The following is a 26,733-nucleotide window of genomic DNA, read 5'->3' on the forward strand; positions in this document are numbered from 1 at the left end:
CATGGATGTGACCACAGTGTGCATACCCACTCAGGGGCGCCCCTTTTCTCACTTAGCACTATCTCATGCACATAGCCCCTTGCCTGGATGTGGCCTTCAGGGTGCTATGCCTATCTTGTGGACAATTCCCCCCTCTCTGCTCTTGGGCTCTTGGGTTGCTCGAGGTGGATATTGGGGGAACAAAGGATTTCTCTTTCATTATTTATGTGTGCAAACACTGTTCGTTTCTCTCAAAGAAATGAAGCTTGATTGATTTCCCAAATGTTCGAGCGAGACTGTCCCACAATAAATATTTAAGACTGACCAGGAAGGATGACCGCCATCTACTGAAACACAATACCAGGAATTACTTAGTTAAGCTTCCCGAATGGAGGGAATGAATGAATAACCATCCTATGTAATATTTGTTCAGCACCTGATAGTTTACACAGTGTTTTCACTTATCTTATTTGATCTTCACAATAACCTCAGAGAGGCAAGCAGGGCATGGATTGCAGGGATTATGAAAACGCAACATTTCTCCCCCCACCCCAACCTTCTTAACAAAAAAGGTCTATACAGGCTTAGAGTCACTGGTAAAGGTCAGGGAGTCTGGGGACTACATCTCGGTTCTGTCATTCATTCATGTACATATTTAAAAGGCATTTATCCCAAGCCTGTAGCAAACCGGACGAGATGGCAGCGGGTACAAAGATGACTAAAACACAGTGCTGCGTAGGAGGAAGGCCTCGTTCTAGGCACAAGTAAACAAGCCCATTCTTTGCAAGGGGACAAGAGCTGGAGAGAATGAAGCAGAATGGGGACCATGGCTCGAATCTGATGTTCATGCAGAAGGCCAGCTGTTATTTACCAATACCAGTCCCCTGAAGAGGGAGGAGGCTTGGCCATGTGACTAGGGTCAGATCTTGGTGGTGAAATCAACCAAACTCTTCCTTGATGGGCAGGTATTTCCCCGGGGGTCCACTAATCCCAGTAGTCCACGCAGGGCTCCCCGCTTGCCTTTTGCGAAGCCAGTGCTTTGCAGGGGCGCCTCTTCACGCCCTGCGAGTTCCAGCTGGGCGGGCGCTGCAGGAACTGCCGCGCGCCACGGGCGGATTTACCTTTGCTAAAGGTCCGGGAGCCAGTGCCTTGTGCGCCCTGTGAGCGCTGGCGCGCGGCGCTGGGCTGGAGCCTGTCCTGGCCATCGATGCGCTCAACCCTGATCGCTGGCACTCTCGGTTTTCTTTTATGCATTGTGTTATTTGCCTCAAAGATACTTGTTACATAATTTTTAGTTACACGAAGAACGCACAGAAACAGTCTCCTTTAGAGGAAAAACTCCGGTTCCCGCGCGTTCCCTGCAGGCCGACGGAAGCTGCGGACGCTGGCTGCGGGTCTCCTCACCCGCGGGAAGGCTAGGGACACCTGCGCGTGCGGGAGAAAGTTGTCAACGTACGCAACAGCGAGGCCGCTCCACCCCGGGCCTGGCCCGGCTCGCGACCCCGGCCCNGAAATAAAGTTGTCAGGAATTCTAGCCTGAAATTCTTGGACTTAAAGTAGTTAATTAATTTGAGTCTTTTTTTTGGTTTTTACATTTATTAAGCTTATCCAATTTTTTTTTTTTGGTTGTCCCTACATCTAGTTGGTAGTTAATCTGAATGTTAATATTTAAAAGCATACTCAAGATCCTCATTAGAGGGCACGGAAACGGCCCGGGGCTGGGCTACAGTCAGATCCGGGGATGGAGGGAGCCGGAGAAGAGGCGTGAAAAGGCCGGGGAGGCAGGCCCTGCTGACCTCCTGGAGGCCGGCAGCCTGCTGGCAGTGGAGGACCAGGCCACTCAGGAAAGGAAGGGGTCAGGAGGTCGGGCTGAGCGTTGGCAAGCTCGGTCTGCCGAGTAGGGAGCTGCAGGCGCTCTGTAGTTCAGGGCTCGGGCCTGCTTCGGGTTGTCCACACAGAAACATAGAGGGCCTCGCGCGGGTGGGGGGGCAAGGCGCCCGGCGTCAGGGCGGGGCCTAGCGCAGCACCCGCGCTAGGGCCCGGGGGCCAGGACCTTTGGGGGTCTCAGCAACTGAGAGTGGTAGGGGGCTTCAGGCCCTCCCACTTCCGAGCTGGATTGGCGAGTTAGACGCTTGTAGATCGAAGGTTGGATTGGGGTGGGGTCTCTGGGACGTTGGCCCGCTAAGCAAGGATTGGGGGGATTCAAGTGCTTAGAGATCGAAGTCAGGTCTTGGGTAGGGGGAGTCAGACAATTGGAAAGCCTAGGTGGTTATTTGGGGAGGGGTCTTTGCGCTTTGGCGGAGCGCAAAGCTGCGCTTTTCGGCTTTGGGCCTCGTGAAGAGAGGCTTCTGTGAAAGGGTGGGCCGGCTAGGCCAGACCAAGAGAAAGTGAATCAATCAGGACTATCAGTGGGCGGGGGGGACCCTGAGTGGGGGGTCACAAAGGGTGAGACATGGCCACCAGGCGTTTAACCGACGCTTTCTTGTTGTTGCGGAATAATTCCATCCAAAACCGGCAGCTGTTAGCCGAGCAAGTGAGTAGTCACACCACCTCCAGCCCTCTGCATTCACGTAGCATTGCTGCGGTGAGTCTCCTGGCGGCCTCTCCGACACACGCACCGTGTGCACTGCGGCTCCGCCTGTCTGTCTGTCTCTGTCTGTCTCTCTGTTTAAAAAAAAATAAGAAGAAGAAGAAAAATAAGACTAAGAATAATACGGAAATGCAAGGTCTCGTGGCTAGGGTCAGAGGGCCTCTATAACCCTGGCTGAGGAAACCGTCCTAGGCCCCTGCCCCACCTCTGCCTTGCCCTCTCACTTCCGCAGCTCTCCCAGTCCTCCCCCCTCCCGCCTTCGTCACTGCATGACCGGTGGCTTCCAATTTACATATGTTTTAACACTTGGATTTGGAAGCGTTAGGCTTTTCTGAAGACTTCTTTTTGTTTTGTTTTGTTTGAAGCTCCCCCCGCCCTCATGGTGGGCTTCACTTGGGCCCTAATGACTTGAGTTGCGGGATCGCAGACCCAAATCTTTGCAAGTGAACAGTTCCCTTCCCCCAAAGAGGAAGGAGTTGTGTTGTTGTTGTTGTTGTGTGTGTGTTTTCCACCCCTTTTCTTTTAATGGCCTCGCAGCCCTCTGTGTGGCCATGTTCCCTATGAATAATTGCTTCACTGTTTTTCCTGGGGGCTCATGTTTGTGCGACTGTGAGGTGCGAGGCTCTTCATTTTCCATTTCCCAGACAGGAAATTAAGCTTTCCCCTGCATTCGAACTTTTTTAAAAAACATGATGTGTATGTGAAAATTAACCCCTCAAAATAGCACATGTTCTTTTTAAATTTTTATTAACCAGAACCTTCACTTAGCCTAACAGGAGAGTTTTTTTTGTTTTTTTTGTTTTTTTTTTTTTTTTTAAAGCAAGGTCTTAGAAAGATTACTGTTTTAGGGTTGCTTTTGATGGGGCTAACTTTCCTTTTCTGAGCCTCAGTTTACTGCTCTTTTAAATAAGGGGGCGGGTCAGGGTGATTCAAACAATAATGTTGATTATTAGCTCTGTAATATCTTTAATTGAAAAGTGAAGATATAAAGCTTGTGTTAGTAGGGGGCTTCCTGCTCTAGCCAGGCTAGGTTTGAATGGAAACAACTGGAACATGGGGGAACAGTACCCCCAAGATCTGATTCTTGGGGATTATGCTTGAAAGAGAGCTTTGAAATCCAATGTTTATTTCACCTCATAGTAGCTGTACTACCTTTTAATTTTTTTCTTTATTATTTATCCATAATACTAAATAGAAAAATTATGGCAAGTGTTGTAATTATTAACATGTCTACCAAGACCGTTTTTCGTTTTTGTAAGTCGTGGTGGAAAATATCTTTAGCCATATTACTCATTGAAAAGCGATTTTAAGCCATGTGTGCACTTTCAGGAATAAAAGGATGTAAACTTTGGTCAAAAAGCATAGAAAGCAAGGACTGGATATATTGGGTTTCTATTTATTTACATGAGAATTTGAAGGCATTTTACATTTATAAAAGGAAAGAAATGGTATTATACAGAAATAAATGTAAAGCTGTCAAGCACAGAAACAGACTATGTCTAGCGCTAATTTTGAAAACAGTGTCCTGAAATAAGCCAAGAAATAGAGTGCAGAAACTGAAGGAATGAAATTCCTCAATGGGTCTTTAGTTATGTTAAATAGGAAGAATTGCATGCTCCTTAAATGACTTGATTTTATGCTTCTTTGTAGGGGGAAAACACGGAACTAAAACCCGTGTTAATGCTTCTGGGGTCTCACTTTTAATTAATAAAACATCATTTTAAATTTTTCAGTTATAAAATTCAGCACACCCTGAACCTTTGTGTAACTTGAGAATTTTTTCTTTCCTTTTTTAATCTTTAAGTGAGATGATTTAAAAACCTGGTGTCTGAGACGGGTGCTTTTTAAAAGTACATTTCTGAGTCAAACCACATTTTAAAATGCTTTTCTAATTTCAAAATTTTTTAAAAATATGTAAACTAAGTAAAATAATTAAATAAATTACTGAAGTGTACAATTTTGGGAAAATAGATATGTCGGGAAATGTACAGATATATTTAGCTAATTCAGTTTCTTGAAAGTAGATTTCTAAATCTAACTAAAAACACATGTTTTAAGTCGGAACATTAAAAATATTTTTATGTCACACCATTGAAAATATTATATGCCTATATTAGTGGGAGCATTTAAAATCTTTTTCAGATCCTTAAAAACAATCAGATCATTTCAAATATCTGTGTAGTCAATTCAGAGTCTAAAAAATAGATCTTGCAGTCTAACAGAATTAGTTTGCCTAAGTTAGAATTTTAAAACAAAGCACATTTGTGAATTTTGATTGTGTACATTAGACACTGTGTGCCATCAATTTCTGAAGTGTTTAGGGCGAAGTATTACACCTTCTGTTTGCTTAAGGGTGATTTCACAGAAACCATTTCTGCGCACACAGAATCAAATATAGCCAGGTGTGAATATATGTAGAGATTGCCGTTTTTTACCTTTTCTGGACATTTGAAAAATTATAAATATTTTGGAGAAAAAGACATGGCTAATGTGATTTTTAAAAAACTGTGATTTTTAAAAACTATGATTTTCAGTGTTCCTCACTGCACTTCTAGCTCAAATATTTTAAAACCTCATTTCTGACTTGATAATTTTAAAGCCATATAACAAAAGCAAAACTATATCTGTCGGATTTGATATGGTCTAGGTTTTACGGGATACTAAGAAATACTGATTAATTATAACTAATTAAAATTGTTAATTTTAGTAGAGATGCCTACTGAAATGTTTCGAAGTGAAATGTCAAAACGGCTGTTACTTATTTAAATACTCAATGTCCCTCAAAAATAGAGGAAGCCAATAAAGCAAAATGCTGTTAATTGTGAAGTCTACAGATGAATATGTTAGAGGATATTTTACCATTTTTACATACTGTGTTTGAAAAGTAATAAATAAAAACTTAAAAGAAATATGTTTATCATAGAAAAATAAAACAATTAAAGAGACAATTTATAAATATGTATATCTAAACTTAGATAATTAAAAAGGGAAGTAACCAAACACAAGACTTTAACTTAATTTAAAAAATTGAAATTGTAACATGAAATTTTAACTTCCTACTTAGAATGAAAACTGTAGAAGTTAATTTTGGTGCATTTGTTGTCTTATGCACAATTAAAAATGAATTACCTCAAATAATTGATTTTTTAAAAAAATGTAATGCTGGATTTTTACAACCCTGTTTGAGGGGAAAACTGCAGAAATTGATTGCAAAGTGGCGTCTGTGTGTATGTGGTTTCACACACAACTCAAAACAAAGCACATCTAATACTATCCCCAAAATTTAAATCCACATTTCTTTGAATACTAATTTGAAGAAAAAGCTAGAAGTTCATTGGTAGTGGGGGTTATTGTAGGTACCTATATATGCATTGAGATTTTTTATAGCATTCAGGCAAGTATGTTACAAATAAGCAGGAATTTAAATATGTCACAGATAAGCAGGAATTTAAACCTTTTGTTACTGTGTCAAAATGAAAATCTTCAAGTCCCCAGAAGGGACTAAAAAGTCATTTGGCCCAATATCTCCCAATTGTTGACAACTGCCCGCCTTTGCCCCATCACTTTCTGTGACAGCGGGAAGAAATTCCAGGGGCTCGGCATTCCAAACCTTTTACTACTGAAGCGTCTTTTCCTTTATTGACTTCAGTTACGTCTATGTCTCCCAGCCTGTAGTCCTAGTTTTACTTTTTTTCCCCTAGGATCTGTATCATAGGAAGGCTCTTTCTCCTTCTGCATGAAGACCCTGAAGCCTTGTTCCCCGGTGTGTTTTTTTTTTTTTTTTTTTTTACCCTAGGTTTAGAAGTCCCGGCTCAGACGCATGGTTTAATTTCTTTCCTAGAAATAAGGTCTAGTTTTTCTGTATCTTTCTTAAATTTCAGTGCCCCAAATTGAACAAAATTCTACTTATTAGTGCATTTTGTTGCATTAATATTAGTAAAGCTAATTGTTAAAAGCAGACTGGGGTTTGATTTTAGTCTCAGGAAAACACACTTGTTGGGTCGTTCTCTTGCACTCTGTTTTGGGCACCCCGTGATGTTTGTGCCTCAAGGCAGCATGAAATAAAGGAAAAAGCTGTGGATGGTTAGTCTGGGAACTCAGGGGAGTCCCACTCTGTAGCAGACTTACTCTTTTGCCTCATTTGTAAATTGAGAAGTTTGAATTAATAGTAGTCCTGTGTATTCAACAGTTGTTTTCTCGAGTTCTTTTTGAATATGTTGTTTCTCCCAACCAAAGCACATAGCTTTTTTTGTTTTGTTTTTGTTTCTCCCAACCAAAGCACCCAGTATTTTGAAAAGGGAAAAACCCATAGTCAACAACAGTGTTGTGGCTGTCCGTTCATGTTTACTGACAAAAATCCTGAGAAGTAGCCCTGATACTTTGCAGAAATAACTTTTTGACGTGGTATCGGCTGAGTGTAAGTTTTAAGATAGCCACTCATACAAGCAGTTCCAGGCAGTTTGGCTTAAGGAAACTGAAATAGATGTACAAGTTCAAGAATCATTAAAAAGTGTAAAGTCTTGAATGAATGAATGAATGAATGAAAAGTGGAAGTTGAGCTGCTGTTCATTTGATGAGATGCTGTATGGATTTTTGTTTTCTTTGATCTCCTGTAATGAATCTAATGCAGGGCTGGAGCTACATTGGTAGGGTTTACCACATAATCTATGCTCTGCTTTAAAATAATGCATAATCTATAAATGGAAGCTTGAGTTAATTGGTCTTAGTTTGAAACTAGCACATTATGTTTAATAAAATATGTGCTTTAAGAAGAAAATAAGGATTAACTCTAGGTAAAAGAAATCTAAGCTCCTTATTCAGTGTTGACTATAATATTAGCTAAGATTTTATTGAGTGCTTACTATGTGCCTGGCACTGCACTGAACCCTCTCCCTGAGTAACCTCATGTCATCCTCACAGTGCCTCACCTCCTAGGTGCTTGTGATACAGGTATGGGTATAGGTATAGAGGGGTTGGAAGTTGGCCGAGCATCACCCATCTCATGAATGGGGGGCTCTGGGTGGAACTGAGCTCATGTGGCTAGAGCTCTATGCTCACCTCCTGGACCACACTGGTGCTGGCTGTTTTCTAGAACACGGGTTGCAGACCCTGGAAAATGTAAAGATTTGTTGTTAAGGTGCATTTCTTTCCTTGCAGTAGGCTAGAGTCTTTTTTCATCTCTGTGGCCTTCCCTAGTCAGTTCCAACTTGCAGAGTGAAGGTTCTGAGCCCTATTCCAGGCTGTCTGTTGGAAAATCAGTTCTCTGTCTTTAGAATCCAAGTATGAAATCATTGTATATTTCTCTTTAGATCTATTTGCTTTTCTGCTTTTAAAGGTTCCATTTGAGCAGTGAGGCTTACTTGAGAATAAGGGTACTTTGTTGGATAAAAGTGAAGCAAGCTTTTATTTTGGCAGTAATGGAAATAAAGTAAATATCACTATAGCATAGACCTGTATTTCCAACTCATTTTGCTCAACTTTTCCAGACTTCCTGAGTAAACACAGATGGGTTTCCACTTATTTTTCAGTTTTATGTAGAAAGTTTTTTAGACTATAAATTCCACATGCTACTTGGAGTTTTCAATATTTGCTTGATTTCATGCCATTGGTAGGTCAGAAACTTAGATTTAGACATTATAAAGATTTAGAAGGTGTAGATATGTAGAAATGTGTGTTCATTCGGCTGTATTTTGTTTTTTTCCTGGTGGTGATTCTCAATGTTTTCATTCAGATCTTCACTAAATGTTCTGGTAATTTTGTGACTGGGGGGTTTTGAAAGCCTTCTGTTTTTAAGTAGCAAAATGGGGGGGGGGGTCTATGAAAAGAGGGCCTTCTGAATTTAATCCCTGTGCTGTGGCAGCTGGCTGTTACAATAAGTCCTGAATTGTTAATAAAATTAGAGAGGCCAAGGATGGCACGGAAAGAGGTCTGGACACTGGGACTGTCCCCATCCTAACCATCAGCAAGCTCTGTGACCTTAGGCAATGCATTTATACATTTTGAAGCTTAGTTTTCTTATTTGTAAGAAGAGAGTTGTGTGTAGCCCTAGAATCTCAGGTTGCAGTTTTACCTCTTCTCATCTAGTAATTGTAGAAATCAAAAAAGCAGGGTGTGTATTCTCCAGCATCGAAGGCTGTAGTGCACAGCAGAGATCCTGACCGGGGTTTGCGATGATATTTTGTTCAAAGATTAAATGCTGCAAAGCGGGAAGAGGCCGGAGCAGCCATGCTTAGGGTTTTGGCTTGCATCTAGTTTTATTGATAAAAGGTGTCATGCTTTCTTGCTGGAAATGTTAAACTATAAAACAAACAAACATTTTTCCTTTTTAAAGTAAAAGGAAATAAGATCAAATTTCCATTGACACTTTCTTCTCCCGGTATCTTCTGGCACTACTGTGAGGGGCATGTATTTATAAATACCGTTCTCCTTTGCCCCCAGCAAATTGTAGGAGTGAGGAAGGTTTTCAGGTTTCTAGAATGTCACCTCTTGAAGTTCCACCTAAGAAGTGTGGGTTGAGTACATCTTATTGCTATCATTGTGTCGTCGTGTTTTGGTCCTGATAGACCAACTTCATTTGCACTATTAATTTTTAAGTGAGAACATTTTGTGTGTTTTTTAAAATTTTCTAAATTTACTGCTAAACAAGAAAATCAACACAGTTGATTATTGCAATTCACCACTAATTATTTCCATGATCAATACTGTAAAAAAAAAGACCTAGTTGTTTAGATTATCTGTCATTAGTAACTGTCTATTCAGAAGACAGAGTTCCACGTTGATCTAAAAAGAATCTTTAGTTAGAAATAGAAGCTCAACTCCCCGCTCCCCCTCACAGACAGCTCTCTTTACCTTTTGTTTTGTCTTATTTGCTTGCTTTTATAATATCCTTATAGATGATTGTGTGCTTTCTAGACTGATAATAATACATACCAAGCAAGTGTTGAGAATTTTTCTTTTATTTTCCCACCTGTGTTTTCCCGGGAAAGAGTGGTTTCTCGGCTCTCCATGACCACAGATCAAGCCATGTCTGTGGGATTTTGTTTGTAGAGCCCTTACACATGGGGTCGCTCAGATAGCTGAATGCAGTAGACAATTTTGAGGGTTGTTCATTTTTTAATTTTGTTGCACTTGCAGGGCTGATTTATATGTTAACATATGCATTTATTTGACACAGTAACATTACATCTTAGCTTGTTCTCTTATTTAATCTTCCGCAGAAAATTTAGAATGTGGCATGGTATGTGATATTTGATATTTATGAAACAGTTTAACTAGTATACTTTAGTGAAAACAAAGTGTTTATTTCCATTGTATTTTAATTTTTACAACTATTTGTTTCTTATATCCTATTTCCTTTAACAAAGCAACCACAGTTAATAAAAATAAAAATATGTCTTAATGCAGCTTTTATTTTTTAGAAAGCAAGAATCAGAAGGGAACAGTTTTAAATGCCTTGACTAGTGGATCTTTGTTTTTAGTCAATTTAGAGTTGCTTAACACCTGTTTTCTCACCTGCCGGTGCCTTGTCTGTCTGCCCCATGCCTTTCTTCCTGCTCTCCCTACCTGGACCCACCTGACGGCAACAACACATCTGCAGGAGCTGGATGAGGTACTGTGTTTTGGATATTTTTGCATGTGAGGTGATTTTAGTTTATAAAGTACCTCTTTTTCCTAAAGTCTTTGCTCATATATAAAATGCTAGTGGACATTATATATGTTTTAGCATTTGTTTTGATTATAATATGTCTAACAAAGTAATGCTTAGATTTGTTGAGTGTCTTCACCCTGCATGAGCTGGTGATTAGAAGGAGGTGTGGGGCAGCATTTGCACCTCTTGGGAGGTGTCTCACCATTGGAAGCAGCGAAAGTTGAGTGTTTTTTGAAATGTGAAGTTAGAGGGGAGTGATACTATGGCTCAAGTAGAGCACAGGAGGACATGCTGCCTGACAGAAGCCCAGGGAGGTGGGACTGAAGCCCCGAGAGGGTCTTCCACATCTTCCTACTTTGTTGTTTCTGGAGCTGGGCGCTACATCTCGCCCAGCAGGTGGAGGGAGTGTGTGCTCAGGCACCTTCCTTCTAGCTCTCCTAGAAAGGTCGAGGGAAATGAGATGACACTGCTGCCACCCATCCATCTCGGCACTTCTCACCAGGGATGACTCTTGCAATGAGTGACTGTGGGGAAGGGCTCTTTGGTTTTAGTTATAGACTTGTACAGTGAGCTGCGAACAGGACCACTGCCTTCAGAACATGTGGGGTCCTGATAGACTAAGATTTATGTAAAAATTCAGAAAACCTTAACTAGTTGCTAGTACACAACTGAAATATCCTTCATTAGGAGCCCATTAAATAAATCCTACGATGTCCTCAGTCCCCAAGTTGTCTTCCCGGCCACACTGCTTAGTGGGAAGGAAGCCACAGGCAAAGCAGTGTGGGTAATGTGAATCTTACTTTTCACCCCCACCCCACACACTTTTTTTTTTTTTTTTAAGGAAAATAACTCACATTTATGCTTGTATGTACTTTAAAAAACTGAAAAGATACACACAAAACCACTAGCAGTGAATATCTCCCAAGAGAAGCTGGGACTGGAAGGGACATTCCATTTCTACTGCACACCCTTTTTTGGGGCGGAGGATGCATTCAACACGTGCACAGGTGACTTTTGTCAGTTGTTAAAGCATACTCTCAGCTGGAAGCTCCTTGAGCAGGTGCTGCCAGTCCTTGGTGGGAGTTCCCTGCCTTGTTCAAGAGCTTCCCTGCTAGCACCCAGCCTGGGTCTGCAGAGGGGAGAGGTCACAATGAAGTTAAGGATATCTGGGGTGCAGTGGACATGGATGGTTTTGCTGACCAAACTCCAGCACTGTTAAGGCTCTGAGGCACATAGTGCAGGCAGTTTTAAAATAAATGTAATATAAAATAGATGTTACTCCTTACTGAGCAGTTGGTAAGGTTAAAACCTATGACCCTCCAAGAGCAATGTCTGATGAGGGACAAAAGCAAATACAGGAAGGACTCTGGGTGAAGGGGCATTTGCATGGGAGGCACACGGTGGCCCTGGTTGCCAAAGGGTCAGCCCTCTGAACCCATCTTCCCTTTCCCACTTCCTCTTCAGTCAGCAAGTTCAGAGACTGCCTGTGTGCCGTCTGAGCTAGCGGGCCCTTTTCCTTTCCCAGGCTCAGCCTTTGGTGACCAGAGATCCCAAGTGCCCTTTCTCTGTTCATGGACGGAAGTGCAAGTGTGACAAACTCTTCCTGCCTGTCTACCTGGGGTGCCTGTGGCCACTTTACCCCCTTGTGTGTCTCACTTGCCACTTTTTCTCCTCCTCCAGCACCATTAGGTTTTTTCATGGAGTGTAACTTCCAGAATTGTATGACTTGTTTTATTTACCTCATCCATTCATCCCATTCATTTACTGCTGATTCATCCAGCTAATTGTGTGTTCATCACTGTGAAGTGTCAGGTGCTGAACCAGGAGCTGGGATGTACTGGGATGGTCTACTCAGACTCCTCCTGGGCTAGGGTAGGCTTCACCCTGGTGTCTCTCTGCCTGAGCCCCCACAGAAAAGGCCTCTGTCTACCAGAGCCTGTTCCTTCCAGGGCTTTCTGTAGGTCACTCTGACAGTTGGTCACTCTCCTACTCAAATCAAAAACCCTGGAGACACCACCTTCATTCTCAGAAAATGCTCAACAAGATGTCCTCTGAGGAAGAGATCCAGTACTGCCATTCTCTCCGCCAGGGAAGTGCCTGGCCTCTGTTTTGTCCTCCTCCTCTCATCTGCTTATGACAAGTCATCTCCAAATGGCTGGGTTTTTAAAATTCAAAATAGAGACTTAAAAAAAAAAAATCACAAGATATAAATGTCAGGCCCCCAAACCACATAGCTTGGGGAGGGGCAGGTGGTGTATTGGTGTCTGGGTCAGGTCTCTGGTCATGTCTGTGTGGCCTTGAGAAAGTCCCTGCGCCCAGGCTGGTCCATTCCCCAACCCCAACCCCGCTCCTTAAGGGTTAAGGGTTAGTTAAGAAAAAAGAATCAGTGAAACTAATGATGTTTAATGTCAGGGTGGGTGATTCTCAACTTTTTTATTTCTATATTTTTATAGTTTAAAAAGTATTTTGTCATTTCATAATCTGGAACAGTATTGTTTTTAAATCAGCACATGTTGAAAATACACAGTGCTGACACTCAATTCTCTCATCCCTCTGCTTTTTCACCCCTCCAAGAAGCCAGGCTTTTAGCTTTGGAGTTTCAGGATGGTGCTGCCGCTCTGCAGTGTGCATGCCTCCTGCAAGCCGAGTGTCTGGGCTGCAGTCTTTAGTGTCCTTCTGTGCTTGGTAAATGGCCCTCTTCCGGGCAGCTCAGAGTTGTCAGTGTTGTCCTGATCCCAGTACATCGTGGCCGGGCTTGTTTTAGTTTTTAGCTTACTGACTTTCCCTATCCCTAGGAGGCTGTGCTGTGTCCTTAATCTTATAGCATACTAAATCAGCCTGCACACACAAGTGGGATTTAGAGAGGGAGTGAGCATGTTCCTTCCATAGATCAGGAAGTTGTCTACATTGTGCTCTTTAACAGAACTAATGTCCACATCTGAAGTGGATCAAGGGCAAAAGATGAGACTAGCAAGAAAGTCACTTAAGTGTGCTATCTGAGCCTCTGCTGGAGTTTTTCTGCATTTCCACAGGTTAGGGTAGTATACTCCATGGTTCTTGGAGGACAACCCCAAGTTAAAGAGATAAGCATTCTTAAATTCTTAATTGTCCTAAGTACAGCTCTTCCCCCCACCTTCATACTTGTGTTTAAATCTAGGACCTTGAGCATGCTAGGAATATTCTTAACCATTAAGCCACATCCCTGGCCCTTTTTATTTTGTTTTGAGGCAGAATCTTGCTAAGTTGCCCAAGCTGGCCTTGAACTCTCAATGCTCTCAATCTCCAGATTAGCTGGGATCACAGACATGTGCCACCACACCCTGCTCTACAGCTTTTGTAACAATTTTTTCTTATTTAAAAAATAAGGGAAGGTGGTTTTTTTTTTTAACTTAAGAAGTACAAGTTAATTAAGAAAAGCTTTAATAACCAACATCATATTTTTAGAGAGAGGGGGATCATGTTGAAATTAGGCAAGAATAAATAAAATGAAAATTGACAGTTTTTTAAGGTCTGTGTGGAGTAGGATGGCAACTGAAAGTGGAAATGTATGCTGGAATTTCAGCAAACAAGAAAACGTGTTTTTAAGTGGCAAGTGAGATTTTTAGAAGTTGAAAGGGTGACTATTTGAGACTTAAAATGTATTTTTATGTTCATATTTGTTTCAAGTAATTGACATTTATTCTCAATTGTTTCCCTTCCCAAAATATCCTGTCTTCTTTTATAATAGTACATTACCAATTGGTACTGATAAAAGAAATGATACATTTCTTCTCAGTAGGGCAGCATTTCTATCATGGTGAGTTATGGCTGTAGATGCTATCAAAAAGGGGACAAATTGTTGGCCATTTGAAGTTTGCTATCCCAAAGAATGAGCTGTTCTCTCATTGGCAAACTACTGATGTGGTGTGCAGGAACACTCACATCCAACTGGGTGGGCTGGTGACCAAGCTTTCCTGGAGGGACTGCCTCATTAGCCAGCTTCTTTAGGACCCTTAGAAAAGTACATTTGCCCCAGGTTTGATTTACATCTAACTTGGGGAGAACACATTTCTTGTATAAATATTGCTTAAAAGAATTGGATCCACTTTAGCTGTTATGTGTGGTTTACAATATTTTGTTTAGATAAAACAGTATTAGTCACAGTACAGGTAAATTTTAGCTTGATGTATATTTGTAAAAGTGTAAACAGGTCAACTTATTTTGTTCATTATAAATCATTATAGAAACAAAATCATTATACATAAATCATTATTGCTGTATTGAAATATGGCATAATAATAACATATGGTAGATTAGATAAGTGGTATAGTGGAAAATCTGTGGCTTATCAAAAGGTATGGCAATTTTAGATTTTGCTTAGTAAAAAAAGCTGGAGTAGGGTTGGGGATGTGGCTCAAGTGGTAGCGTGCTCGCCTGGCATGCCTGCGGCCCGGGTTCGATCCTCAGCACCACATACCAACAGAGATGTTGTGTCCGCCGAGAACTAAAAAATAAATATTAAAAAAAAAAAAAAGCTGGAGTATAAGTTCAGGTTGTTATTATAAGTTATTCCCTATTCAGCACACACTGGCAGTGTGCCGTTAAGTGACCATGTGGTTTGTCCCTCTGCCTTTCACAAAGTTGGACGCCCCTCTGTGGCCTTGGATCAGGAATGTGGAGCAGTCACTAGCACTGCCCCTGATTGTCTGCAGGCAGGACACATTTGTGTCTGCTCCACAGCCTGTCGGTAGAAGAGACCATTTTTTTCCTAACAGTTATGGAGCCTGTGCAGTTGCTGGGGAATGAATCAAAGTTCTGGGTTTTGTTGAGCTTTAATCTGATGGCTTGTCCTGATTCATTTTCTTAGCAAATTGCAGTTATATTTCATGGACCTGCCAGAGTGATTGGCAGCTTGTAGGGTGGAAGGGTCTTCTGGATTCAGCTGACCCAGGTTTTAATCTGTCACATAATAGCTCTGTGGCCTTGGGCAAGCTACTTTTCTGAGTTTCAATTTCTGTATTTATAGATTGGAATAATAGTTCCTAGCTCACCTAGTTTTTGTGAGGATTGAAATAATAAAAGGAATGTGAAATTTCCTATTAGTGAACTCTTAAAAACAAACAAAAGGTGGTAATGGAGGTGATGGAGAGTCCACCACTTCAACCCCAGACAGTGCAGGTTTGGGTAATGCACCATTTGTTTAGGAATGGAGGCAACCCTGGGCCTGTGGCTCTAGGCCTTGGATCAATGCAGTGGACTGAATCCTTGCTCCATGGCCTTCTAGGCTAGTCCTGGGGTCTGGTCCTGTATGTGTGTGGTCCTTGCACAAGACTCATTTCCTGAGTGGATGCGGTGCCCGTGGTACAGAGGATACGCAGTGCAGAGTAAGGCAGGGCCTGGCTGCCAGGTTGGAGAGGCATAGGGGTCTGGAAGGCCAAGACACCAGTTTGCTTTTAGGCATTTTGCTGTGAGCCCTGTTCTGTATTTAGGGCTTATTACTTGAAGAGTTCTTTTAATCTAGATTTTTTTCTTATGTGATATTTGTTTTCTTTTACCTATGGGTTTTTAAAATTTTGTCTTTACTTCTTTATTGTTAGGTAAGCAAATAAGTTTTTGCCAGATGAATAAAAAAAATGAATTTAGATAATTGAAGGGAAGAGAGAAAGGAATAGAAATTCCTCACCTAGTTCTACAGTATGATTTAGAAATTTACAAGAGTATTATCTATAAAGGGCTTTTTTATAGACCATTTTCCAATATTTTGATTTTCATTGGGATCTTCTGAAATTGCCATTTAAAAATTCTGAGCTTCAGAGGTCACCTCCAAATCTTTTCAACCCATTCACTGCCTCCAGCTCCCCCCCCCCCCAAAAAAAGCTTAACCTTGCAAATCTGTGATTTCTTCCCATTCTTAAAAAAGGAGCAAGAGAGAGAGAGAAGAAAAGGAATATCGATATCATTTCAAAATAAGGGAGTATGTTGCCTCTGGGTTTCTAAGTGGGGAGAGAAATGACCGGTGAGACTGCACTGCGGGTGTCGAGCATTGCTCTGGCCTGTGGGTGACTGCCTGGGTCAGGCAGCTCTTTCACATGCTTTAGCACATGGTTGATGATCTCGTGACTGAGATAACTGGATCAATCATTACTATTTACAAAATAAGCTGAGTGGATGTAAGTAAACCTTGCTACTATTAAAATTTTGTATTAGTTCCGTTTATAGCCTAGGATTTCTTTTTACTTGTATCTGTTCACATTAATTGCTGAGGTTCATGCCGTTCTATTGTAGTTTGGTACTAAGAGGCCTTTCTTTTAAGGATCTTCTGTTGACTTTTTCATTACATTTCTATAGCCAGATCAAGTCAGATTCATGTTCACAAGTATGCCCAAGGAAATTAAGAACTGATGCATGAAAAGATAGGAAAACAGTTCCAAATCCTAAGTGTCAAAAGCAAGTTTATAATACAGGCAAGTGCATTTACTCCTATGTTTCTTTAGCTCTTTAGGGAGCCACATTTAAAAGGGAGGAAGAGTTTCCTTACCTAAATTGAATCCAAAAAAAATTTTTAATGTCCATTTATTTTCCTGTAGCTTGCTGATGACCGTATGGCACTGGTGTCAGGCATTAGCTTAGACCCAGAAGCAGCAATTGGTGTGACAAAGAGGTCACCTCCGAAATGGGTGGATGGAGTGGATGAAGTAAGTTGAATGAGAGTTTCTCAGTATCTCATTTTTTTTAAAGTAGTAATAGCATGTTTTACGATATCTGCCATGTAAACTACTGTGACTGTAGATGAAATACTTAAGCATTGGGTTTATTCATTTTACATACCACACAAGAAAAGTATGTGTTAATGATTTGGCTTTAGTTGTTTTTTTGTTTGTTTGTTTGTTTATTTGTTTGTTTTGTTGTTTTTTGGTTTTGGGTTTTTGTTTTTGTGTTTGTTTTTGTTTTTTGTAGTTGTAGTTGTAGGAGGACAGAATGACTTTATTTTGTTTATTTTTATGTGGTGCTAAGGATTGAACCCAGTGCCTTATAGGTGTGAGGCAAGCACTCTGCCACTGAAGTATAGCCCCAGCCCTTGGCTTCAGTTTTCATGTTAGTGGTATCCACCTGAATTATAGAAAGAAATTGAAAAGTTGTTCAAGGGAGATGTTTAATTTCGGGGTAACTTGAAGGCCCAGCTCTGTTCTGAGTGTAGTTGTCTCAGTGGCCTAGACACCTGCCAGGCATCATGGAGCTCTGGTGACTTCATTTATTCAGATACAATACGATGTTGGCCGGATTAAACAGAAGATGAAGGAATTAGCCAGCCTTCACGATAAGCATTTAAACAGACCCACCCTGGATGACAGCAGTGAGGAGGAACACGCCATTGAAATAACCACCCAAGAGATCACACAGGTGAGACCACAGAGGATCCTGGGAAGTTGATGGCCAGGCCAAGTCTCCTTGAGGCCATCTCAAAAGCCACACAGTATTGCCACTCTAAACCAGCTGGTGGACCATTCTAGAGTTTCACTTCCAAGCGTGAAGTTCTCAAAGGAACTTATAGAGGCCCTGAGGCCCACCAGGTAGCAACATATGGGTGCAGTGACCTGGAGATGTGGGGACTATTTTTTAATTGTTAGTATGTGCTACTATGTATTAGTTAAATAAAAATTAAATTCAGAATAGTGTGGAATTCAATCTTTATTTTTAAATATACAATTTCTTTTATATACTAGTGCTTTAAAAATTTATGTTAAAATACAGTTCTCATAATTGAAAAAAAACAGCATGCTAAATTTTTTTATAAATGTTAAAAAATTTGATATATATAATTATACACAATATTGGGATTCATTATAAAATGTTAAATCTGAATAATTTTTAACTACCATGGGCTGTGTTTAAGCATTAGTGTTTGTATTTTTATTTGTTTGAATCTCTTGAATGCCTGTCTTCAGAGGAGGAGTATCCTAACGTGGGAACACTGGTTTCTCCATGAATCCCTCTAACTCCACCATTCTATAAAAGTGGGAATGACAGCAATGCCTTCTGGTGTGTGCATGGGAATTAAAGGAGAAGAGGGCAGTGATAGCAGGGTAGCTAGTAAAAATGGCATGAGGTCACATGCAGTGTGGGGCGCACCACAGGCACAGGGATGTGGGAAGGGGAACCCAGTTGCATCCTCCTGGGTGTACAAGTGAAGCTGAAGGTGGTTTCCATCCCGGCAGCTTTCCCTGCGCTGCTACATGGCACAGCACTGCCCTCCCCCACTTTTATGTGGCAGAGGCCTTTTTGCCCTGAGCATGGCCATTCTCTCAGCTCTTCCACAGGTGCCAGCGTGCTGTGCAGGCCCTGCCCAGCCGGGCCCGCAGGGCCTGCTCGGAGCAGGAGGAACGGCTGCTGCGCAATGTGGTTGCCTCCCTGGCACAGGCCCTGCAGGAACTGTCCACCAGCTTCCGGCATGCACAGTCGGGCTACCTCAAACGTGAGTGCTGCCTGCCCTACTGAAGGGACTTAGAGAAAAGAATTACTTTTTGTTCTCTTTGTTTCTTTTTTGTAACTCTTTCTCTATTTATTCCTTGTACCTTTTCCATTCATGCTTTTTGTAACAAAAGGAGGTCCCCTCCCCAGGTTAACCAGAGGATCCTAGAGTAGTTGACATCTAAGCAAACGTTTATTCCATCTCAAACTTGAGGAATTTGAAAATCATCCTAGCGTGTTGAAAAAAAATTGCTATTTTCTAGCTGTTGAAGCTTGGGAACTGCTCATAAATAGGTAAAAGAAATAGTTGTCATCACATGAAGCCACATATTTGTATAACAACTGAAGTATTTGAGAATGCCTAACAAACCTTCTGAGAATAGTTTATAAGTACTTCCTGCCTTCACCACCACTTTGTTCAGCGTACCTTTTCTTCCCATACAGTTCAAAGCCAGTCATATCCTCATTCTACTTACCTTGAAAATGGGGTTTTTACTTTGCCATTGCAACCAGCCAATAAAGTCCCCACATGCTTAAAAAAACAAAAACAAAAACACCTCTCTTTCCCTTCCCTCTGACAACTGACAGTATTTGTATTTTAATTGTATTGCCTCTGAAATTTGATTAGGGTTATTTGAGATTCTCAATAGAAATGCTCCTAGAGAAAATATTGATTTGTTGTTGTTGTTAATGTTTTGTAATAGCAGTTAGAGTGACCATTTCTGTTTCACTCAGAGATTCTCAGATGGTTGTGTCGTTTTGTCTTGGCATCAGGTGAGCTGTGCACAGCTAGAGTGGGACTTGTCTTGAAGGTCTCTCAAGGCTGGCACACCCTCGCATGTATTAATGCCCTCCTCCCCTCCCCAGAGCTGCTTCTCTGAAGCTTCTAGGAGATCTCCACTTTGACTGTTGAGTTTTACTCTAGATTTCCCCTTTTTAATGGCGGAACAGTAACCAGAATGGTTTACATATTCGAGTAAAGTGGATTCCTATCTATGATAGGCATGAAGAATCGAGAGGAAAGATCCCAGCATTTTTTTGATACATCAGTACCACTAATGGATGATGGAGACGATAATACTCTATATGATCGGGTACGTGAAGGGGCTGCAAAAGTGACTGCTGTGCATAGGCACTCCTCGGTTTCCTCCTGTCCTAGACCTCGACTCCTGTGCAGTGCAGTGCAGATGCAGTGTGCTCTTGACTCCCATGTCCACCAAGTAGCCTTTTCAGCAGGCGGAAGAACAGCCACACTGTTTCTTCCTTTCCAGAACCTGCAGAGATACCTTGTAGTCTGCTTTCCAGAACTGTCAGGAAAGCAGTCTTATCCCGCTTTCTCAGGAAGAACCCAAGGAAGCACAGGGTCATCCCTGAGCCCTTGCATGGCTACAGACTGGGCTTCTTTCTATGTCCCCTGCTTTGGTGACAGTGCCATAGATCCCGCTGCTTGGGGGAATTTGGATCTTTTCTATTATGGAAAAATAAGTGCTTATTGTCGTGTGCTTTATAGAAATATTTTCAGAATTCGTTTTCTTTAAATGATATCTGAGCTGGCGTGCCATAGCTTTCCCAGTGGGGAAATTCCATGCTGTTGTTTCGCTAGGGCTTCACAGACGACCAGCTGGTGCTGGTGGAGCAGAACACGCTGATGGTGGAGGAGCGGGAGCGAGATATACGTCAGATCGTGCAGTCCATCTCTGACCTCAATGAGATCTTTAGGGACTTAGGAGCCATGATTGTAGAACAGGTATGCAGGTCCTCCTTCCCCATCTGTGAAGTTTCCTGCTGTGATGTGCATCCTTCTTCGAAGTCCTTTGAATCCTGTATTTCAATCAGGGAAAGATTTGAACTGTGCTCTGTGTGTGCATGTGTACAGATATATACATAGTAGGTATGTACTTACAAATGATTTACATTGGCTGCTGTCTTTCTCTATAAAAATATTAATAAACTTTTTTTCAGATAAAAAGAAATAAGTAGAAGTTGTAATATTCCCTGCCCCTGCCCCAGGGCATTGATATGAGCCCACTACTGTGGGGACCTAGCAAGCCCAGCCCTAACTCTGGCAATAGAGAAGATTTCCTCTCGGATTTTGGCGGGTTATTGTGTGATGGCGCTTAGAATCACCAGCTTCCAAGTAGAATTAAATTGTTGTTCACCGTTAAAATCTGATTAGGGCATTTTATTATCTTGCCAGCAGGGATTTGGGTCCTGATCCCCCTGAAACCAACTGCAGAATGGAGTGTTCAGGCTACACAAGATCCAGTTACATTAATTACTCCCGTGCTTCCCATTGAACCTCCATCTCTCCTGATCTAGCATGTTTCCAATAAGAGTCCTGCCCTCCCTGCAGCCCAGTGTCCCCTTCTTCCTATAGGAACTAGGAAATTAAACAATTAAAAACACTTTTTTTGAGACTAGATTTTAAATTTTAGTTGGTAGGTTGGAGCTTTCCGTATTCTGCTCTGACCTGTGGAGAATCGTGTTCACTTTTGTAGATACAATGGTCAGTGAGCAGATCTAGTCATGACTGGGTTGAGCAACAAAGTTGTCTCTTTGCTGCACAGAGCTTATTTCCATTGAACTCTGTATTTTTTAAATCCCTAGTAAGTCTGAATACAGTGTATCAGACATTGGCTAAATCCAAAAAAATAAAATCAAAAACAAAAACCTCAAGTTGTCAAGTCTTTCTTTTCCATGAGCTAGTCTTCATTGAAACTAACCCTGCACTCTGGGCTGGAGTACCTGATGTTGCTTGAGGGTCAACTCCTGTACTTCCATTGTGAGCCCCCTAGCCACACAGTTAGGTGGTCAGAACATGCAGGGTAGATTCTGTCTATAAATTTGCATGTCTTGTATTCAAAGTTCAGTTCCCCCACTGCGACTGTTGATCCTGCGTGTCTGTCCTTTGTTACTCAGGGTACGGTCCTTGATAGAATTGACTATAATGTTGAACAGTCCTGTATCAAAACCGAAGATGGCTTGAAACAGCTTCACAAGGTAATATCATCTTCCATTGGTTGGGAGTTTTTAGGAAATGTCAGCAACTCTGGAGAGTTTGTGAGAGAATTCACAGATTTCCACCATGGCTACCGTTGGCATTCCAGTGCATGGCCAGCTCTCTGTGGTTGTGTCAACGCACACCACCATTTCATTCCAGCTGCCTTGTGGGGTGCTGTTGCCATTTTGCTGCAGTTAACTGATCCAGAAGTGCTGCAGTCTGGGGTTACATGTTGCTGTGACAGTAAATCCTGAAGGGACTTGGTTTTCCTTTCCTGAGTCATCTCTTATTCTCTATGGGGGTATCTGGCTGGGAGCAGCTACTGACTCCTGGCCCCCTTGCTGGTGGAGAGTCCCTCTGGAGAGAACAGAGGTCTCACTTTCCCTCTGCTGACCACGCCAAGTCTGTGCATTACCTGGAGAAGAGGGAGTTTGTGGGAGTGTGAGCGCTGGTGCTCTCATTCTTTGCTGATGAGGTGCCTGTTTCAGGATGTTTTCATGATATTTGTTCATTTCTTTCTGTTAAAAATCAGTAGGAAACATCTTAGAAGTCTCATGCCACGAATACTACGTGCACATGTTTTCTTTTAAAGGAATATAATAGTGCTTCACAGATAAAACAAATTGTGTCCACTTCCTTGTATTATGAGACCCAGTAGTGTTCCTAGCCACACAATGAGCCTTTTCCCAATTCACTAACACAATACGATATTACTGTTCTAAAACCAGTCGCCAGACAGCCCAGGTGACCACCTAACTCGAATGACAGGTTCACAGAGCGCCCAGTCTATAGTCTGCCTCAGGTGCTAGCCATGGCTGGCACAGGAGGGACTGAAAGCAGCACCCAATGAGAGGGAGGTATGCCAAGCCCTGTATATTAAAGTGAAAATCAACTTTAGTTCTTCACAGTGTGATACCAGGTTCTGATATGCTGCTGCATCATGCATTGTTTTTGAAGTTTCTTAAATAACAACGAGTGGGGCATGTTTTGCATTCTAAAAAGGACGGGGGGGGGGGGGGGACCTCCCCTCAGGAATAAACAGACCTAGGGGGACTAGAAATGTCCTCATGGGTTGTATTGTCTGCCTCATTGCAAGAGGCCTTCTGGTATGTTTTGGGTATTGGCCCTAGGCTTGGGTGTACTCATTAGGACAGTAGAGGTGCACCCTGGTCCCTCAGGCCTCATGTGGGCAGTGGGATCAGGCACCTATGTCCTGGCACGTGGCTCCTCTGAGGATGACTGAGCCTTAGTAGTCACTTCACTGTCCTGCCATTTCCTCTCAGTTGAGAAGGGGCTCCACCAGTGGATGGGGGGCTCACCAAGGACGAATGCAGGGGGCATGGAGGTGGGACAGAAAAAACTATGTCCTCGCCAGTTCTCCTCATCCACCTGGGATTGCAGATCTGGAGGGGGTCTGTACTCCCTGGAGTGCATGTTGGCCCCTTGCCTTCCTATCCTGCATAGGAAGAGGTTTTCTCAGGGCCTGTCAGGGGCAGTGGCATGGGGCATGCTGGCATTTCTGCACCTCAGGCATGTTGGGTTATGTAGTGCTCCCTCTGAGCTCTCCCAGATGGGCCTCCCCAGGCTGGGTTTTTGGGAGCTCCTCCGTTTTTCTGAGTACCACCTGGCACTGGGAGGGCTCGCCTCAGGTGGGCTCTACTCACAACAGCCACGGGGCACATTTAACCCATTTCTGTTTCAGAGGATAATGTTTTTTATTTCTAAGTTTAGGGGAGGTTGAAAATGAGCCTCAGGCGTCTGTTCTGTACCTCCTGGTTATGGGAACTGTACCTTCTATTCTCTTTCACAGGAAAGGCGATATGCACCTGTGTCTAGACATGGGACTTTCTATGAGGCTGAGGAAGCCAGAGTGGGGGGAATTCAGGTGCACCCAGATCCAGAAGCACAGTCTTTGGCATCTCTACAGCCTTTGTCTTAACAGCAAATCCCAACAATGTTTTCCAGAGTCCACGATTAAACCAAGGGAGGGTTGACTAATGTGGCCTGGTCTTTAGCAGACACATTGCTACTTGCTATGCAGAAAGTGTCAGAAGCCTCTCCAGAAAGCAAGGCTACTGGGTTTGGGTTCTGGGGAAATGACTGTCTCTTTCCTTCTCTCCCTGTAGGCAGAGCAGTACCAAAAGAAGAACCGGAAGATGTTGGTGATCCTGATACTCTTTGTCGTCACCATCGTCCTCATTGTCGTCCTCGTGGGTGTGAAGTCTCGCTAGCAGTGTAGGGTTCTCACACCACTGCGCTGATTTCCTGGGTGTGGGGGCTCAGCCCGCACCCCCGGCTACTGCAGAGCTGCATCCGTGGACTGTACGGGCACCAGGTGCAGGGTCCACCTCTGCCGCTGCCCCTCGCTGCACTGGTGCCCCGCGTGGGGGCAGTGGGCCTTTGTTTTCATCTCTTTCAGGGTGCGAGGACCTTTACTCTTGTGACAGGGTGGAGGTTGGTTCTGTGCTCAGTTATAATTCATATTTTTTACAAAGTGAAGGTGAGTTGAATGTTTCTGGCACTGCTGTGGCTGCTCAGTGTGGTACGTCTACGTGCTATTTTTTTAGCAGTCAAGTCTGAGCAGCATGTTAAAATAATTTTTGGAAAAATTTTTTTTAAACCATGTGGTTTTTAAGAAATTTGGTACCAAAAATTTATGAGTAGAGGCAAAAATGCCTCTTCATCTTTCTCTCTATATTTTCCAGTTGAAACAAACCAAGAAGTCCTTTAAGAATTTATAATCTGTTCCCCATTAACTTAATTTAGCTTTTCCATCACTGCTAATGATCAGAGTAACAAAGTGTGAAAAATAAGAAACCATCATTGATGTTAATTAACACATTTAGATGGGCCAGTTAAAACAGCTTCATAAGTTTAAATTAATTGTAAATAGAATATTCCTCATTTAAAATTTTTGCACATTTCTACTGTAAACCAAAAGGGGTTACTAAGCAAAACCACCTCAGTTGAAAAGTTGGTGATTTGAACCAATCTCCCATTAAGAGGAAGCTTGACTGTGTCATGAATGTCACAGACTGAGCCGGTGTGTCCTGGTTGTCCCTGGCCGTCCTCACTCCATCACTTACATACTAACCACATAATGACCTGTTCAAACCAGACTCCATCTAATGAACTGTGAATTTACACAGAGGCCATTTTAAATGGGTCACCCCATTTAGGATTAGTGGATCTCAAATTATTAACCAAACATCACTCCATTTCAAAGTAAAATCTTCCACCAGTGGTTTGATTTATGGGCTCTTCCGCTGCCACTCAGCAATGCTGGGAAAGTAGTCCTGTTCCCGAGGGCGGCAACTGGGAAACCCTCACCCGTGGGAGTGGGACTTGGTTTCCCTCGCTGTGTCATTGTAGTGTCTCCCTCTGTGTTCCAGGAACTGGGGCCCGGGGGGCAGTGATAACTCTGAAAACTGAGGCTGTTTGAGTTTTACTTGCCCAGTTTTAATTGATACCAGTGTAATTTTACTGGCCTTTGTGTAATTTTTTTTATAGCTTTTTCATTGTTTTTGCTTCTCTTAAAATTTTTAAGAAGAGCATGACCCCATTAAATGTATTACATTTTACTTGAACCAGTCACATAAAATGCCTCTCTAAAATTGACTTTGAAGTGGTTTCCAGAAATATACACTCAAAGCTATAGACTCCAGTCATCCAAACAAATCGTGGGCTTACCACCCAGCCCCGGCCTGGCCTCCCCTTCTCTCATTGTGTCTGCCTCCAGGCGGCCTCCGGTTTCCTCTTTCTGAGGCAGGGTGGAGTGAGGGGCTGCCACAGGTGTGCCTGCCGTTCCCAGGCAGATGTTTATGAAGGAAGAGGAATGGGTGCCTCCCCCGCATCTCCAAGGTGTGGGACTCTAGAGACCTCTGGGACCCCATAGTCAGATGGTGGCGGGGTGGGGTGGGATGGCTCTCCCAGTTAGGGGTCTTGCCTCAGAAGCAATCCACAGAGGCTGTGCTTGATGATTGTTAAAAGTTTTTAAAAAGGTAGGGTCTTTGCAACCCTTGAAGCAAATTGACCCTTTAAGAAAGACTCTCCACTTATTTATAAATATTTATTGCCCTGAGTAGGGTAATTTGGGTTCTCCCATAAACCATAGTAGACCTGATTAGAACTTATTTTCAGGACCTCCTGGAGAAGGGGAAACTGTCCCCTTCTGCCTGTAGCCAGGGCAGTGCTGGCCAAGCCCCAGCTGTCTGCTGCTGTGACTGGGGTCCCGGAGGCAGAGGCGGACAGGCCCAGCCAGGTGCTGGCCCCAGAGCTTGTGCACTGACTGTTGGTTCTCAAACCACTGTGTGTTTTGTTGAGCCTGTTGCGGGGGGTGGGTGGGGGGGGGGTGGAGTGGTAAGGGGGATGAGTAGCATTTGAGGAAGTTAAGAGAAAACCAGTTGTTATGGCCTGGTACCTCAGGGCAACACTTTGCCTTGCAAAGAGGTGGACCTTTAACTGGCCACAACTCCTGTCAGTGATTGGGCCTTGGGGGTGTCGATTGCCCGGGCCACTCTCCCCTGGCCTGGGAAGGGCCCTGTGGGACCCTCAGGCCTAACCTGGACACATGCCCTCTTCCAAGTGTCCAGGGCCAGTTCAAATGGAAGTGGTTGTGTCCGTTCTCCAAGCTTATGGTCTTCCCTGAGATTGTAACTAAAAACTGCTGTCTGTTCTTGTTTGTCTGGTTCTGGTGGTGGTGGTGGTGGGTGCTGGCTGGGCCATGCCACATGAAGCAGTACGTGTCTCTAATTTAACGGATTTACCACTCTCTTTGCTAATTGAGAGAGCATTATTTATTTGTTTTGACACAAGTGCTTGCAGTGTTTTATCCCAGCTAATGGCTTCTTAAAGGTAATAAAACCCTTCAACCTAATTGGTCAGATAAGACTTTTTTTCTTGTATGCTTAAATAAAGCAATTAGTGAAATGCTTCTATCCAAAATGACTTTTTTTTTTCCTTTTTTAAGAACTAATTTACTGTCACTGGAAACTTTTTGTACAATAAAGCAGTCGTGTAGATTAAAGAACATCCTGCAGTCCTGGTATTAATTTTAATGGCGGGTTT

General features: G+C 42.7%; 1 protein-coding gene across 10 annotated transcripts; it reads left to right on the top strand.

Moving 5' to 3' along the window:
• The first annotated feature begins 1,682 nt into the window (after nucleotides 1–1,682).
• Stx16 (syntaxin 16) lies at nucleotides 1,683–26,695 on the top strand. Of its 10 annotated transcripts, none has more exons than XM_048810879.1 (10): nucleotides 1,683–2,512; nucleotides 10,167–10,178; nucleotides 16,545–16,660; nucleotides 16,784–16,891; nucleotides 17,457–17,597; nucleotides 18,504–18,669; nucleotides 19,668–19,759; nucleotides 20,269–20,412; nucleotides 21,585–21,665; nucleotides 23,793–26,695. In XM_048810879.1, the coding sequence occupies exons 3-10, from the start codon at nucleotides 16,598–16,600 to the stop codon at nucleotides 23,895–23,897; spliced, it is 900 nt and encodes a 299-aa protein (XP_048666836.1). In that variant the 5' UTR covers nucleotides 1,683–2,512; nucleotides 10,167–10,178; nucleotides 16,545–16,597; the 3' UTR covers nucleotides 23,898–26,695. The 10 variants fall into 10 exon arrangements, with proteins under 10 accessions (XP_048666836.1, XP_015335518.1, XP_048666835.1 ...); XM_048810881.1 differs by having other exon boundaries at nucleotides 2,434–2,563; XM_015480032.2 differs by lacking the exon at nucleotides 16,545–16,660 and having other exon boundaries at nucleotides 1,683–2,563.
• The last annotated feature ends 38 nt before the right edge of the window (nucleotides 26,696–26,733 follow it).

Source organism: Marmota marmota, unplaced genomic scaffold (genome assembly GCF_001458135.2).
Source record: "Marmota marmota marmota unplaced genomic scaffold, marMar, whole genome shotgun sequence".
NCBI lineage: Eukaryota > Metazoa > Chordata > Mammalia > Rodentia > Sciuridae > Marmota > Marmota marmota.